Here is a 16,218-nt window from a genome sequence, read left to right on the forward strand (position 1 = left end):
TAACTGGTCCAGCAGAATACTGTCACCATGGAATGTTATTTCAACTCATTAACTGGTCCAGCAGTATACTGTCACTGTGGAATGTTATTTCAACTCATTAACTGGTCCAACAGTACAGGAATATAATGCATTTTATGTGATGATTTAGCCACAAATGTGTTGTCAGTTTACGCAGGATTCTAAATAAATCCTTTTTAGAATTATACAAATTTTCTTCACAGTCCTGAACATCAAATAGAATCTGTCAAGGAGGGCAAAGACACTCCTTCAAAACGTGAGTAAATGTCACAATTATTTATTTAAAGGCACTTTAATATTTTAACAGTATAAATGATAGGTTGTAAGAAGGTAAGTCAGTGACTCCTTTTTCTAAATTGTGTACCCATGTAAATCCATAATTTATATGTTGAAAAAATGAATACGCATGTGAAGTCTGGGACGGGTGTACTCTTGAACAAATACGTCAGCTAGAACAGATTCAAATTCAAGCAGCGAGAATAGGTACCGGTTTACCAAAATATACACCACGTGAATTTTTTTATTTTTAAAACTGGATGGGAAACATTACAAGATCGTCGTAAAAAACGAAAACTATGTTTGATGTATAAAATTCAAAATGAAATGGCTCCTCCATATCTAAAAGAACTGCTTCTCTTGAATGTTGGTTCTAAATCAAAGTATAATCTACACTGTTCTCTAAATATATCGATTCCTATTCCAAGACTTAACCATTCAAAAGAATCCTTCTTTCCATCTACAATATGCTCTTGGAACAATTTACCAACCACCATTCGTAATTCAAAAAGTGTTTCAACTTTTAAGTCATGTATAACTGATAACCATACATATGCACCTCAGTATTATTCGTGTGGTAAAAGAAAATTAAATATTATTGATACCAAGTTACGTTATTCTGTAAGTTGTTTGAACTTTGATTTGTACAGAGTTGGATTGAAAACTGATCCTATTTGTATATTGTTGTGGTGATTTTATTGAGAACTCGTATCATTATCTGTTTGAATGTCCATTGTACAAACAACAAAGAGTTAACTTCATGTTATCTGTTAAGCGCATTTGTTCATTAAACTTTTGTTAGAGGGAGGTGCATACCTATCATCATGTGAAAATACAAATGTATTCAAGTTAGTGCAATCGAACAATTTGTATAGCATATTGATATCATTCTGTATAAGCTCTATCTCTTTTCATTTAAATTATACTTTCTTGTCCACTATCTGTCATCTTTATTTGCGGGAATCTAAATTACCTATGTACATACCAAGGAGAGGGTATTCGAAGTTGGAGAACTTGTTCCTAATCCTTTTCTCTGTGAATAAAATATGTTTAAAACAAACCAAAGGTGAATGTATTAAGAAGTTCATTCATCTGTCATGTACCTTGACACTAATGACATCTAATGGTCCAGCAGAAGTGTATGAAGATGCTGAGAAGCTGCTGACTTCCCTGAATGTAGGACTGAGCTCAAGTCCAGAAGTCCGGCGCCTCACTGACGCTGTAGTTGCAGCCCTGGTGGATGGTAGGTGATGTCTTAGACTGATGCATATGCATATCACATAATCAAGTTATGTCTCCAGTGGATTGTTTCTCATTTCTGACTTAGGAATGCATGAATTCTACACAACGACACATGTTCTATATCTGGTGATATAGAAATAGTGATTAATGTATGTAATTCATCTGATTATTCTCTTCAGTAAAGACCTTTTAATAGTGTGATGACATTTTCAATATTTGTTAAATATTGTTTGTTTAATAACACCTATGTTTCTTCAGCTCACTTCTTCTTTAACTGTTTCATCAAACTGTTACTGAAGTGTCATGAAGTGTGCTCTCACGTCTGTGTTAATGTTGGTTTTCAGAAGTTAACTAAATAGATGTTACTAAACGACCTTCCGTGTAATACCATTTATAAACAAGTTAATGATTTGGTAAGCAAGTTTGATATTAAATCTTTCAAGAGTTTAATATAAATGGTATTTCATGGAAGTGAATTTAGTATTCTGTTCATTACTCTCCAACATCAATTGATAGAAACTGCCTACAGTGTGGGGCTGTGGGGTAGCCTAGTGGTTAAAGCGTTGGCTCGTCATGCGGAAGGCCTGGGTTCGATTCCCCACATGGGCACAATGTGTTAAGCCCATTTCTGGTGTCCCCAGCCGTGATATTGCTGGAAAATTGCTAAAAGCAGCGTAAAACTAAACTCAGTCAGTCAGCCTACAGTGTGATGATGATGTGTGATGTGACAGCGGTATTAGCATTGTGACGTCATAACTATAAACCATTATGACGTCATAATTACACTAGTGTAATATTGCCGTAAGAATATCTTCTACGGGCAAGTAATACGCACTTGAAAATCAATGCATCAGTTGTTTATATGATTCAAAATGTGACATGTGCTAAACAGCTTTTTTGACTTAGCAGATATATGACTGATAATGAATTAAATGCACTATTGTTTGAGTGAGGTTTATTGACATCTGCAGCAGTATTGAGGTCACAGTGTCTCACCATGTTGACGGGTAACTGGAAACAGACATGGGTTCTTTTTGCCTAAACTCGTGTGTCAGAAATATTTGAGAAATACACATTCAGATGTTCATTCAGTCATTCTGTTAATGCCCAATCCAGTGTGGTTTCAGAGGTTTCAGCTTTGATTTGAGGTGAGACCAACTTAAATTTCACTTTTTGTGGGTTGTTTTATACTTGTTATTGATTACATGTAAAAAGACAGGACATATGAATCATGTTGCTCTCTCTCTAGATGTTCCACCACCACCAAGAGCAAAGAGCATGGACACTGTGTTATGCCTGGATGTGTCAGACAGCATTGGGCTGCAAGGCCTAGAGGAAGTCAAGGAGATTGCCAACAACTTTGTAGATGGTTAATATATATATGGATGGATGGATATATGCATGGAATTTATTCTGTCACTGCATTCTTTAATAACAGCATTTGTACAGTTTTTGTACTCTGATATGAAATACCACAGTCCAGAATGTGTTCGCCCTGATGCAACACTGGAACATGGGGAATCCAAAACTTTGCAATCTGACTTAGCAGATGTGCCACCCAAATAGTATTCATTCAAACTGTGTCCTAAAGATTTAGATAAGAAACAATTATTTTTTTCATTGCAATTTTACTGCAGATACATATTCCTGTAATTATTTAGGTCTTTTCCATTTAAATTAAAAATGCTAATAGGCAAAATAGACTTAATTCACTTTTAGCACATTAATTTTCTGTCAGGTATGAAAGCCAGCTTAAAACTAGCTGAAAATCTGTTTGATTGTTTTAGGGGCAAAACCCAGATCACAAATGTTATTAGTTTTAAATGAAATCAACAATGACTCAAAAATTCAAAACTATATTATGTTAATATACATGCTGTTGGACTACTCATAGCTTTTCCTGAAAACTTCTGTTCAAACACATTACTCAAATCAAAAGCATAATTGTAATCAATTATTGGATTTTTATCGTTTTGGTTTCAGTTGAATTTTGGGTATGCTTAATAATTATATATAATTTCACCTGTGGCCAGACCAATTTTATTTCTTGTTTTACGGATCCACCTTTTTCAAGAATAAGAAAAAAAATAAAAATTAATTTTCCCGCCCAAAAAATAAAATCCTAATGTTTTTATTGGCCAAAAATGTAAACTTACAAAAAAAAGTTTTTTTTAGATTATTTTTTACCCAATATACACTTCATAAATTGCCAAAAGTAAAATACTTTGACTATTTAGAAGGAATATGACGTTGAATGGTGATTTTATTTTCATTTTTTTGCCCTCCTGCCTTTAGGTTTTCTGAGGACAGAAATCCGTAAAACAAGAAATAAAATTGGTCTGGCCTGATCATAATAATATCCTTTATTCCATCTCAGGAATTGAGGACATAGCTGAGCAGCACGGACTTGAGGAGAATGTGGGCGTGGTGTCACTGGGAGGAGGAGCCAAGGTTGTCCAGCAGCTCACCAACGACTACGGAGCAGTCCGAGATGCTATAGGTCAGTAAGAGGCAAATCAGTTTAATGTGATGAAAGTAATACTGGTCCAACTGTGTACTGTTCATGTTCACATTAATTCCATGTTTTGACTGTTTCTCCTGTTACAGATGAGTTAGTATGTCACGGAAGAAGTCCAATGTTTGAAGCCCTCATGGTATGTGTGGCAGCCATAAAAGGACGGGGTATGATATTTTCTTTTTGGTTTTTTATGTGGTGAGATATGTTTTCCGATTTCAGGACTAGCGATTAATATCTATAAGAGTGTCACTGTCCTCCAGTTGTACTGATCATGTCGTCAATGTTGTGATTTGAAGCAATTTTTGTTAATACCGGTACATTGTCCACACATCTTTGTAAAGTTGTTTTCAGGTAGTATGCCATTGGAACTTCTAGTGAAACCCATTTGTGGCAACCAAACAGTTAGGTGTTACTTTTAGGTATTTAAGGCATACATGCACTCATTCTGTCTCTACTTTGAAGCAACAATGCAATGGTTCTGCATTTACAGCAGGTGGTTATGTTAGTCAGGCTGTCAGCACAGGGAACAAACTCACAATATCAGGACAATGTGATGCCAACATTCTTTGAGTACAAATTGTGAAATTGTAATAAAAATTGCCTTTGATAACCATCATAGTTGAAGGTGGACATATTGTAGGAACATTACAGCATGCTTTAAGTTCTGATGTTCACAAAGTTGGTCTGTCACTCTATCACCATGAGCTCATACTCCACTGTATTGACTGAAAGGTAAATGAAATACTTAGGGGTGATTTGTTGACTTATGTCACATAACTTGTTTAGGAGGTGTGCTGAGTGTTGGAGGTGCCCACAAGATACGCCCGAGGATAATCTTCATCACAGATGGCCGGGCTACTAATGAGAGTACTGAGACTGGACCTGACACTGCCTTAACAGATCATAACGTATGTAACCATAATGCCTTAACAGATCATAACGTATGTTACCGTAATGCCTTCCCAGCAGGCACATCAACGTTGTTTCAACGTTGAGAATAGGTTGATCCTCAACGTTGAAAATAGATTGAAAATAGGTTGTATATGAAAGTTTTTTTGACGTAGACATCCGACATGGAATCAACGTTGAAGTTTGACCGATTATCAACGTTGACAAAAGGTTGATCCTCAACGTTGAAAATAGATTGAAAATAGGTTGTATATGAAAGTTTTTTGACGTAGATATCCGACATGGAATCAACGTTGAAGTCTGACATATTCTTAACGTTGAAAATGGGTTGTTCCGTGGTTGTGTATTACGCTTTCCTGTAAATAGACTCGCATTTCATCTTTAAACTACAATAAAGTAGCACCAAACTCCTGCATCCAGCTAAAATACCCAAATAGCTACCTGCAATAAACAGTGTTCAAACAGAAAATTGCAGTAAAAATATTTACCTGATAAAATACTTGGTTAAAATTCCACATTCAATATAATGTTCATTTAAGTTTTATGTCAGTTGGACGTATAATTCCAGTTAGAAGAAAAGAGTATTCCAAATTAAGAAAAACTATTTACTGTTGTATTGTTACCTTGAAAAGTGGAAATCTCTCATATAATGAATTATGTGTGCGTATTATCTGCGACGTCATAACTATGCTTCTCTGAATCATGAACAATAAAATAATGAGATTAAACTCTACATTGCCAGAGATAATCTATCATACCATGAATAATAAGACATTGAATAACATCTCTTACAACTCCAATCTAAACTCAAAAAGACTTAAATGTACTCGTAAACAAACATCGCTGGCACACTCAAATTCTTGGAAACAGTGCATCTCTGACTCTCAATTCCAAGAAATGGAAGTCCTACTCTATTTGACCAAAGGGGTGACAGGTGGCCAAAACATATTGAAATGTAGGTCATACACTGAAAATAACTGATTTAAAACACTACAAATATACACCTTCTCTCTAATATACTCGATAGATGATCTTAACAAGGGAACATGTACATAAAATGCTGATATCTAACAACACCTGTACTTTAAATAAAGGACTCTTCCAAATCTCAGTATGTTTCACTGCACACATATTAGATTGCAAATAATGAAAAACCTACCCTTTGACAATAATAAAAAACATCATATTCAAATTCTACAGCTGACCAAATACCTGAAGAGTGTGTTTCCCAGCAATAAACATCTCTATATATCTATAAATGTATGACTTCTGTCCTCTCTGCTATCTTGCATCCAGCTGTTTACGGCTGAAAAACAATATGGCCAAGCAAGGGAGTGCTCATTAAACTATACATCTCCGGGAGAAATCATTGTCAATTTTTTCTCTTAAATGATCAACCTTAATATATAAAATGAAAATAAAGACCAACTATTATCACCAAAAAGACCAAACATTATCACAAATATTCAAAACAGGTGGTAATGAAAGAGCATTATCATCTTTCTCTTAAACTTTGTGGTGGATATACTGGAAACAAGTGAAATGTTAAAAACGTGTTACCTTAGCCTTGCTCCTTTTATGTGATCCACAAAATTGCTGCCACCCAGTCTTGAAGATGAGATTTCTGCAAATTCCATTAAAATAATCTTATTTCATAATTAAATGTTCCTTACATTAAAATTACTTCTTTTGTATGTAAGATTTTAACCTTTAAGAGACTTGAATTATCATATCCCTTCCAAACAAGTGTAAGAATGAAAGTCTGTGGGTGCAGTTTTGTTAATTGTCCCATCAAAGAATCATTAGTGAAGTTTTTCGTTGCATTTCCTTACGCCATTCTCCACCACCCCCTGACCCCAATAATATACATATGTTGACAGGGTTCAGGGCGTGCTCAATGCATCATTTACTGATAGATCTATTCAAACGAACAAATGTTCATAATAATGGGATGCAATATAAAATGTTGATTAATCCTATCCGATTTTGTATAGCTGCCCTTAGGGACCGATCATAATGTATGGCTTTGGGGTGATGTTGATTTTATGTACAATGTGAATTACCCCCTAAAGTGTATGAGTATGTACAGGATAAGAGACGGCCCACCCTGCATGTCATGTACATTATCTATGACGCCCTCTCCCTTCCCATAATTTCTAAACATAGTGCGTGTGTACAAAAATGCTGACCCCTTAGCTCCCTGAACAAAACCCTTATAATCAACACCCCCACCCGGGGTGTTTAATTTAATTAAGAACGGTTCCTTATATTGATGTACTTCATTGATTATTTGAAAATGTATATTTGCAAAATTCAAATCAGGTGATGGGTACTTATTCGATTATATAATAAAATGCAAAATATATGCATGCAAATATATTGAAAAATAACAAAAAGGTTCATGGAAAACACGGGCTTCCACTAAATTTTGATAAACATGTACTGTCACATACCGGTAACCTTGTTAGATAAAACATGAGCCCTAATTCGAGTTTCTTGCTACTGCTAGATTTAAACGGCATTCCTACGCTTTCATTATACATGAAGGACATACTTACCAAATAAACACCAGCATGCCGTGAAGATGGTGAAAATAGAACGATATTATGTTGAACTTCGCCAAAGTGAACTGACAACGCATCAGCTGCCTTTGCGCTGCGTCGCGATAATTGTGCGATGTCCGGATATGGCCAAACGAGGGGATCGAAAAGGTCAACATCTGGCTTGTGTTTGAAAGCAAATTGTCGGGAATTATACAATTTTCACAGTTTTGTGGGAAAATATCAAATGTAATGCAATTTGATAACTGATGACTTTATACCTAAAACTGCGATTTACGTAATATTTCCGTCCGTTGATCGATGCACAATCAAATAATATATAAGATTATATCTGTCACTAGCTCGATCTTGATCTTTTATGAAAATAATGTTCCGAAATGATAGTTGCTAAGTTGGATACCTATTACCAATATGAATTATGTATCAAATTTGCCAAGGAAACAATTAGTTGACATTTTGTTGGTTCCTTACGTTGAAACAACGTTGACAACTAAACGAATCTCGACTAACTTTCTTTGGTCGCATGATAAACGTTGAATCAACGTTTATGAAAGGTTGATCAACCAAACAACTAAAATTCAACGTTGATTCAACGTTGATTCAACGTTGTGTGCCCGCTGGGTTAAAGATCACATATACTCTAGGGGGCTACAAATACATGTGATAACTGGCATCGCTATAAATGAATCCCCGTCATTAAAACTACTCACTTCGGTCTTTAATTAGCTTAAATTGACCTTTTTGACAACAGTGCACAATTCTCACCCGCGAACGAAATTTCAACCAATCAGAGCGGGGCGTCTCTGTGACGTCATATGAGGAATAGATATGAGGGCCGATGCAGAATTCATCTACATTTCAGGGGGGTAAATTATCTTGTTTACAGGTTTGTATAAACCTGAAATCGTGACAACTGTAGTGGAAAATGAAAGCTATATGTTTTCACAATCTACTGTCATTTAATTTTGTCTCCTGCTTTGCCTAGTATTAGTTACAACTTGTTTTCATAGACGATTCTGTCAAAATCGCTTGGTGTCGTTAGGCCTTATTTGTATAATGACTGATCCAAGTTGATCCCATTTCTGTGTTTTTTTACCTCAATATTTAATCATGTCATGTAAAAATCTGTTTGTATTCTCAAAACAGTGTCGGCCCATAAGTTTTCACATGCAATACAGCAATTAATACTCCCTTGTAACCCGTGTTAGGTGGTATAAACCTACACATGTTATTTGTCATCATTCACTTGATGGTCAGTTAATGAATTTATAACAGGTATAATTAGTGGTAACACACCTAGATTACCCGACAAAGGTTCCCATTTGGCATTTCTTGTGTCTGGAGTAAATACTAGTATTCAACATTATAAACATCGATCAAAGGATTAACCGATAACACACTGATTGATTAATTACTTTTATTTTACACAGCGGATTTGTCAAAAGGTAGTGTTTATGTATGTAGATTTACTAATCTATACAATACACTCTGTCGTGTCGGTGTCTGCGTAAAAACAACGTCCTTCTTTCAAAGGATTAACCGCCAATACATTGATTGATTGCCCATTATTGGCTAACTAAATTACTGTTTTAAAGAAAGGCGGCCATTATGCAATTAGTTGCCAGGTGTGCTATCTTGGGTGACCAATGAGACTATACTCTAATGTGAAATACCTGAAAAGATTTATCACTTTTTTCGTATATTAAACTGTTAAAAGACACATCACTTGGAACAGCTGCAGATGAATGGCATATCACTCGTTTTTGTGGATATTGATGGATACATTCCTCGAACAAGGTAATAGCCTGACATTGTTCCTATAACTTTAATCTGTTTTAATTTTAATATTTGCATTTTGTTTTTATTCATTTGTCGTAGCATTCAACAGAATCATTGTTTTCGCCGTGAAGTGTAATGAGACAGACAACATACACTAGGGTGTGTGTGCGAATTATGATTCACATTGGCAAACTATAAAATGTCTAGATATTACAATTCTGTTATAAATTCACTATAAGTATCAGCAGATTGTCTGCTTTTTTATTTAGTTTCAAAATGCATACAAGTATGATAATAAACTAATTAGGATTATAAGACCAAATATAAAGACGTACATTGACTGGTCTCTACATACGGGTGAGTGGACATTAAAAATTTATCACGCAGTATTGTCACTTCGACCCCCACCTCGCTTCCGTGGAAGAAATCGTTATGTTACAAGTTGTGTCATGCAAAATCCTTTTGGTTATGATTCAAATACATATTTAACTACGAGTAGAAAGTAGTTTTGATTTTCTAACTTGATGAAAACAAACCATAATCTCATTAATTCTAACAGACTTTAGCCCGTGACTTTACGATTTTCAAAAATGGCGGCGCCCTGTCGCGAACATACGCCAGTCTGAGGATAAATGCTATTTAGGTTTGTTTTCACCGAGTTACGAAATCAAAACTACTTTCTACTGGTAGTAAAATATGTATTTGATTGATGGCCAATAGGATTTTGCATGACATAGCTTATAACATAACAATTTCTCTCGTGGCAGCGAGGTGGGTGTCAATATAATACTACTTACAATATTATTCATTTTTTTGTTACTTCGACCATAACCTCACTTCCGAGGAAGAAATCGTTATGTTACAAGTTGTGTCATGGAAAATCTTTATGGTCATCAATCATATACATATTTTACTACAACTAGTAAGTAGTTTTGATTCTTTAACTTCCATGAAGCGATCTGAACACAAGTAAGACATTGTTTCAGGCTTCCACAACGCTTGCTTCCCACTCACAAATATAACCCATTTAGCACGATCTGTGGGGTCCTGTGGAAATCTGTGAATGGTGACACCATCGCCCAACCCCTAGGAGCAATTGACGACAAAGCAACGATTCGGCATGTCGTCGATGATGTCGAGAAATCATCAAAATGATGAGCGTGCTACACACTTTCTATACAACTAACTGAAAATCGTTCCTCATATGACGTCACTGCAGTGCTCTGGCGACAGAGTTACCTAACCTGTCTGTGGTTTCGTTGGCGGGCGAGAGTGAAGCAGGCGACTTTTTGGCAACTTTTAATCGCTCGGTATTAATTAACAACAAGTTTTTTAAGAATGAATTTGGTGTTCCGCATAAGTCTAACCACAAATCTTTTATATGTAATAGTTAAAAGAGTAAAAAAAACCAAAGTTTATTTATTCTTTAACAGATCATAACGTATGTTACCATAATGCCTCAACAGATCATAACGTATGTAACCATAATGCCTCAACAGATCATAACGTATGTTATAATAATGCCTCAACAGATTATAACGTATGTAACCATAATGCCTCAACAGATCATAGCGTATGTAACCATAATGCCTCAACAGATCATAATGTATGTTATAATAATGCCTCAACAGATCATACTGTATGTAACCATAATGCCTCAACAGCTCATAATGTATGTTATAATAATGCCTCAATAGATCATAACGTATGTAACCATAATGCCTCAACAGATCATAACGTATGTTACCATAATGCCTCAACAGATCATAACGTATGTTACCATAATGCCCCAACAGATCATAACGTATGTTACAATAATGCCTCAACAGATCATAACGTATGTTACAATAATGCCTCAAGAGATCATAACGTATGTTACCATAATGCCTCAACAGATCATAACGTATGTTACCATAATGCCTCAACAGATCATAACGTATGTTACCATAATGCATCAACAGATCATAAGAGATCATAGCATTATGTTACCATAATGCCTCAACAGATCATAATGTATGTTACCATAATGCCTCAAGAGATCATAACGTATGTTACCATAATGCATCAACAGATCATAACGTATGTTGCCATAATGCCTCAACAGATCATAATGTATGTTACCATAATGCCTCAACAGATCATAATGTATGTTACCATAATGCCTCAAGAGATCATAATGTATGTTACCATAATTCCTCAACAGATCATAATGTATGTTACCGAAACATGTCCACAGATCATAAAATATGTTATCATAATGCCTCCACAGATAATTTTATATATCTGTAAATGTAAATGCTTCCAGGTCATACAGACAGGTGCATACAGGTTCCAGGTGAAAGAGTGGAAATAATATCTTTTGAAAAGTATTTTCCCTGGAAATGTTTTACCTTGGGTATTTCTTCCAATGGACGGAGTCTCCAGGGGGAATAAATATCAGCGATATATGAAACTGGTATATGTCATACTGACAATTTAAATTTGACACTGTCAAATAAGTCAAAAGTTTACTTTGAGGAGTTTAGACTTTCTGTTGTACTTATATATTTAATTTTCAGACTAAAATCCGGTTGATTCAATTAGTGAGTGAGATGTCTCCCAAGAAACACAGTACAACTCCACATCCTGTTGTATGGGTCCCTGTTGGAGATGCTGACAATGTAGGCATTATTTCATGCACTCCTTAAACGTTTTGCTATAATTATTTCTGTTTTATGTCATGTAGTATCTTGTCAGTAACCAGACCATTTAACCATCTCAGTACCATGATTGTCATGACTTGGTGTTAAAGTCCAGCTCAGAATAGACTGACAGCTAAAGGAATATTGCTTCAGTATTTTCAACAGGCTAGCTTCACAATAATGCATCTTATACTTCCTCTTGTACACATGTTGGAATTACTTTAACAATCGTTTACACTTTCCATAGGGTTTCCTTTCATCACTTTCAAAACTTGGCTCCGGGAATATCATCGAAAGCAAGAACATCAAAAATCTGTGTACCTACTACAGGGTAGAGGTAACTGTCTAACTACATCCTTAAGGCTGAGCTGTAGATATGACCATTCAGACTGTGATGTAGCTGGTAACAATTATTCATTTACCCAGAGTTACAGATAACTTTGGAGTTATGTACTCACTTGTGTTCATCTCATTTGGGTATCCTTATTTTTTTGAGTAACCAAATAAATTATACCCACCTCACTCAAACTCAATTGGGTATTTTGCCATTTCGCATTATTTGTGAAAATAGAATAATATCTAAATGTTGACTTATGTGTGTGTTATTTATATTTGATCTGTAATATGAGAAAAGATAAGAAAGACTGCAAGTTGCCAAGTTCATGTGCTGAAATAGAACCTCACAATATATCTCAGTTATTCTATCTATCCCCAGTAACCTCCATATGTAGCACATGGGTCTACTTACTTCAAATTCTAGTAGGTTTGCTGAATGTTACAGTACGCAAGCTAGGATTTGACATTTTGTGTGTACGCATATAAGATCAAATTTATTAAGTATTTACAAAATTCAAGTGTACTTGTACGCAATAGACTTAATAGGAATTGAGTTTTCACATGAATATTTGCATAATTTACGCAGATACGCAGCTTATCTGTACCTCTGTTTACCAGTAAGTATATTCTGTTCTAGTACTGGAAAAATGGTTCTGTTGAAACTGTCAGTTGTTGAGTACTTATATATATGTATCAGGTAATTACACAGGCGTATGTATATGGAAATATCAGGTATAAATGCTGGTCATGTATGCACAAAAAACTATATATTCACTGTAATTGCATGAAATTTGCTTCATATCATAGGTTGGGGCATTACATTGGTGAGATAGTGAGCATCATTTATTGAAGGTGTAGGTAAATTCTTAAGTTAGTCAAGCAAGAACTGATCAAGCATGTGATTGATTCAAGGTCACTGAACCATGAATGCACATATAAATATGCGACCAAACCTTTTCGACATCCATAAGAAATCTCTACGAAAAGCAAAGTGGATTACACAATTCGACCTACGTCATGAGCTTGTGTCTATGACTAGACAGGAGCATATCCTGCTCTACAGTCTTAAACATAGAACCATGTTTTTAATGTAGCCTCAATGAAATAATTATTTATCAATGTCTTGCATAACATTGCCATTTTACCAGTTATGTGGTGTTTCGTTTGTCTTTAAATGAAAAGCATGTTGATGTTGCTAGAGAAATTGGATTATCTTTTATCAAGTTACTCATGTATTTCCTTCAACCAAGAGTATTTGCAGTACAATTTTATTAAGGTAGCAAGACAAAACTTTCTTTTAAATGTTGGCTCACATTAGACATGTGTTTTCCCAAACTGGAAGTAAAGGCATTAGTCCAAGAGCCATATTGAGGTAGATTAGCACAGGACTTTTCTGTTTTAAAGTTGTTCTGCATTGGGCACTATTAAAGACACTTCATCATTTGAGATACAGTCAAGTTGTAACACATTTGGATGTTTTTATTCAAGCACTAAAACTGAAAAAGGTATACTTTTGGTTAAAGAAAGGCTCAGAAAATAATTTTGAAACTTCTGTGTCAGAACACCAGGCGCAGAGAACAAAACTTCATGAAAATGCTTGTATATGATTAAGATGTGAAAGAAAAAACATTCATCTGAAAGACTCATGGCAAATTCACAAGAATATGTTTTGTTGTTGCTTAATTATAAAGGAAAACATAGGGCGAATCTTCATGTGTGTCATGAACAACTCTGGAGACTGGAGTAACCTGGATGAAGCAATCGAGGCCGTTGCAGAGGCCTTCATTGGAGACATGAATCCAGAGGAAAAGGTACACAACTTGCTGACTCCATAAACCATGTAAAATATGGTGCAACACTAGTACACTACTATACCATTACCCTGGTTATCTCTACAACACTAGTACACTATTATACCATGACGATGGTTATATCTACAGCACTAGTACACTATTATACCATGACCCTGGTTATATCTACAGCACTAGTACACAATTATACCATGACCCTGGTTATATCTACAACACTAGTACACTATTATACCATGACGATGGTTATATCTATAACACCAGTACACTATTATACCATGACCCTGGTTATATCTACAACACTAGTACACTATTATACCATGACGATGGTTATATCTATAACACCAGTACACTATTATACCATGACCCTGGTTATATCTACAGCACTAGTACACAATTATACCATGACCCTGGTAATATCTACAGCACTAGTACACTATTATACCATGACCCTGTTTATATCTACAGCACTAGTACACAATTGTACCATGACCCTGGTTATATCTACAGCACTAGTACACTATTATACCATGACCCTGGTTATATCTACAGCACTAGTACACTATTATACCATGACCCTGGTTATATCTACAACACTAGTACACTATTATACCATGATGATGGTTATATCTACAACACTAGTACACAATTATACCATGGCGATGGTTATATCTACAACTCTAGTACAAAATTATACCATGACCCTGGTTATATCTACAACACTAGTACACAATCTTACCATGGCGATGGTTATATCTACAACACTAGTACACAATTATACCATGACGATGGTTATATCTACAACACTAGTACACTATTATATCTACAACACTGGTGCGCACTGTTATACCATGGCGATGGTTATATCTACAACACTAGTACACAATTATACCATGACGATGGTTATATCTACAACACTAGTACACTATTATACCATGACGATGGTTATATCTACAACACAAGTACACAATTATACCATGACCCTGGTTATATCTACAACACTAGTACACTATTATACCCTGGTTATATGACCCTGGTTATATCTACAACACTGGTACACTATTATACCATGACGATGGTTATATCTACAACACTAGTACACTATTATACCATGACCCTGGTTATATCTACAACTATTAGTACAAATTATACCATGACCCTGGTTATATCTACAACACTAGTACACAATTATACCATGACGATGGTTATATCTACAACACTAGTACACAATTATACCATGACGATGGTTATATCTACAACACTAGTACACTATTATACCATGACCCTGGTTATATCTACAACACTAGTACACTATTATACCATGACGATGGTTATATCTACAACACTAGTACACTATTATACCATGACGATGGTTATATCTACAACACTAGTACACAATTATACCATGACCCTGGTTATATCTACAACACTAGTACACTATTATACCATGACCCTGGTTATATCTACAACACTAGTACACTATTATACCATGACGATGGTTATATCTACAACACTAGTACACTACACTTATACCATGACCCTGGTTATATCTACAACACTAGTACACTATTATACCATGACCCTGGTTATATCTACAACACTAGTACACTATTATACCATGACCCTGGTTATATCTACAGCACTAGTACACTATTACCATGACTGGTTATATCTACAACACTAGTACACTATTATACCATGACCCTGGTTATATCTACAGCACTAGTACACTATTATACCATGACCCTGGTTATATCTACAGCACTAGTACACTATTATACCATGACCCTGGTTATATCTACAACACTAGTACACTATTATACCATGACCCTGGTTATATCTACAACACTAGTACACTATTATACCATGACGATGGTTATATCTACAACACTAGTACACAATTATACCATGACCATGGTTATATCTACAACACAAGTACACAATTATACCATGACCCTGGTTATATCTACAACACTAGTACACTATTATACCATGACAATGGTTATATCTATAACACCAGTACACTATTTTACAATGACGATGGTTATATCTACAGCACTAGTACACTATTATACCATGACCCTGGTTAT

The 16,218-nt window shown here is 35.3% G+C and overlaps 1 protein-coding gene across 3 annotated transcripts in view; it reads left to right on the top strand.

Moving 5' to 3' along the window:
* The window catches only part of LOC124280401, a 79,959-nt gene that overhangs the window by 44,181 nt on the left and 19,560 nt on the right, over positions 1-16,218 (top strand). For all 3 annotated transcript variants that reach the window (XM_046716307.1, XM_046716308.1, XM_046716309.1), the window contains 9 exons: positions 222-274; positions 1,430-1,537; positions 2,786-2,905; positions 3,914-4,036; positions 4,144-4,218; positions 4,841-4,962; positions 11,862-11,963; positions 12,232-12,321; positions 14,012-14,131. In XM_046716307.1, coding sequence (XP_046572263.1) covers positions 222-274; positions 1,430-1,537; positions 2,786-2,905; positions 3,914-4,036; positions 4,144-4,218; positions 4,841-4,962; positions 11,862-11,963; positions 12,232-12,321; positions 14,012-14,131 — 913 coding nt within the window. The remainder of the gene's footprint in view (positions 1-221; positions 275-1,429; positions 1,538-2,785; positions 2,906-3,913; positions 4,037-4,143; positions 4,219-4,840; positions 4,963-11,861; positions 11,964-12,231; positions 12,322-14,011; positions 14,132-16,218) is intronic.

This window comes from Haliotis rubra, unplaced genomic scaffold (assembly GCF_003918875.1).
Source record: "Haliotis rubra isolate DU_JTF1 unplaced genomic scaffold, ASM391887v1 Scf267, whole genome shotgun sequence".
In the NCBI taxonomy this organism is placed as follows: domain Eukaryota; kingdom Metazoa; phylum Mollusca; class Gastropoda; order Lepetellida; family Haliotidae; genus Haliotis; species Haliotis rubra.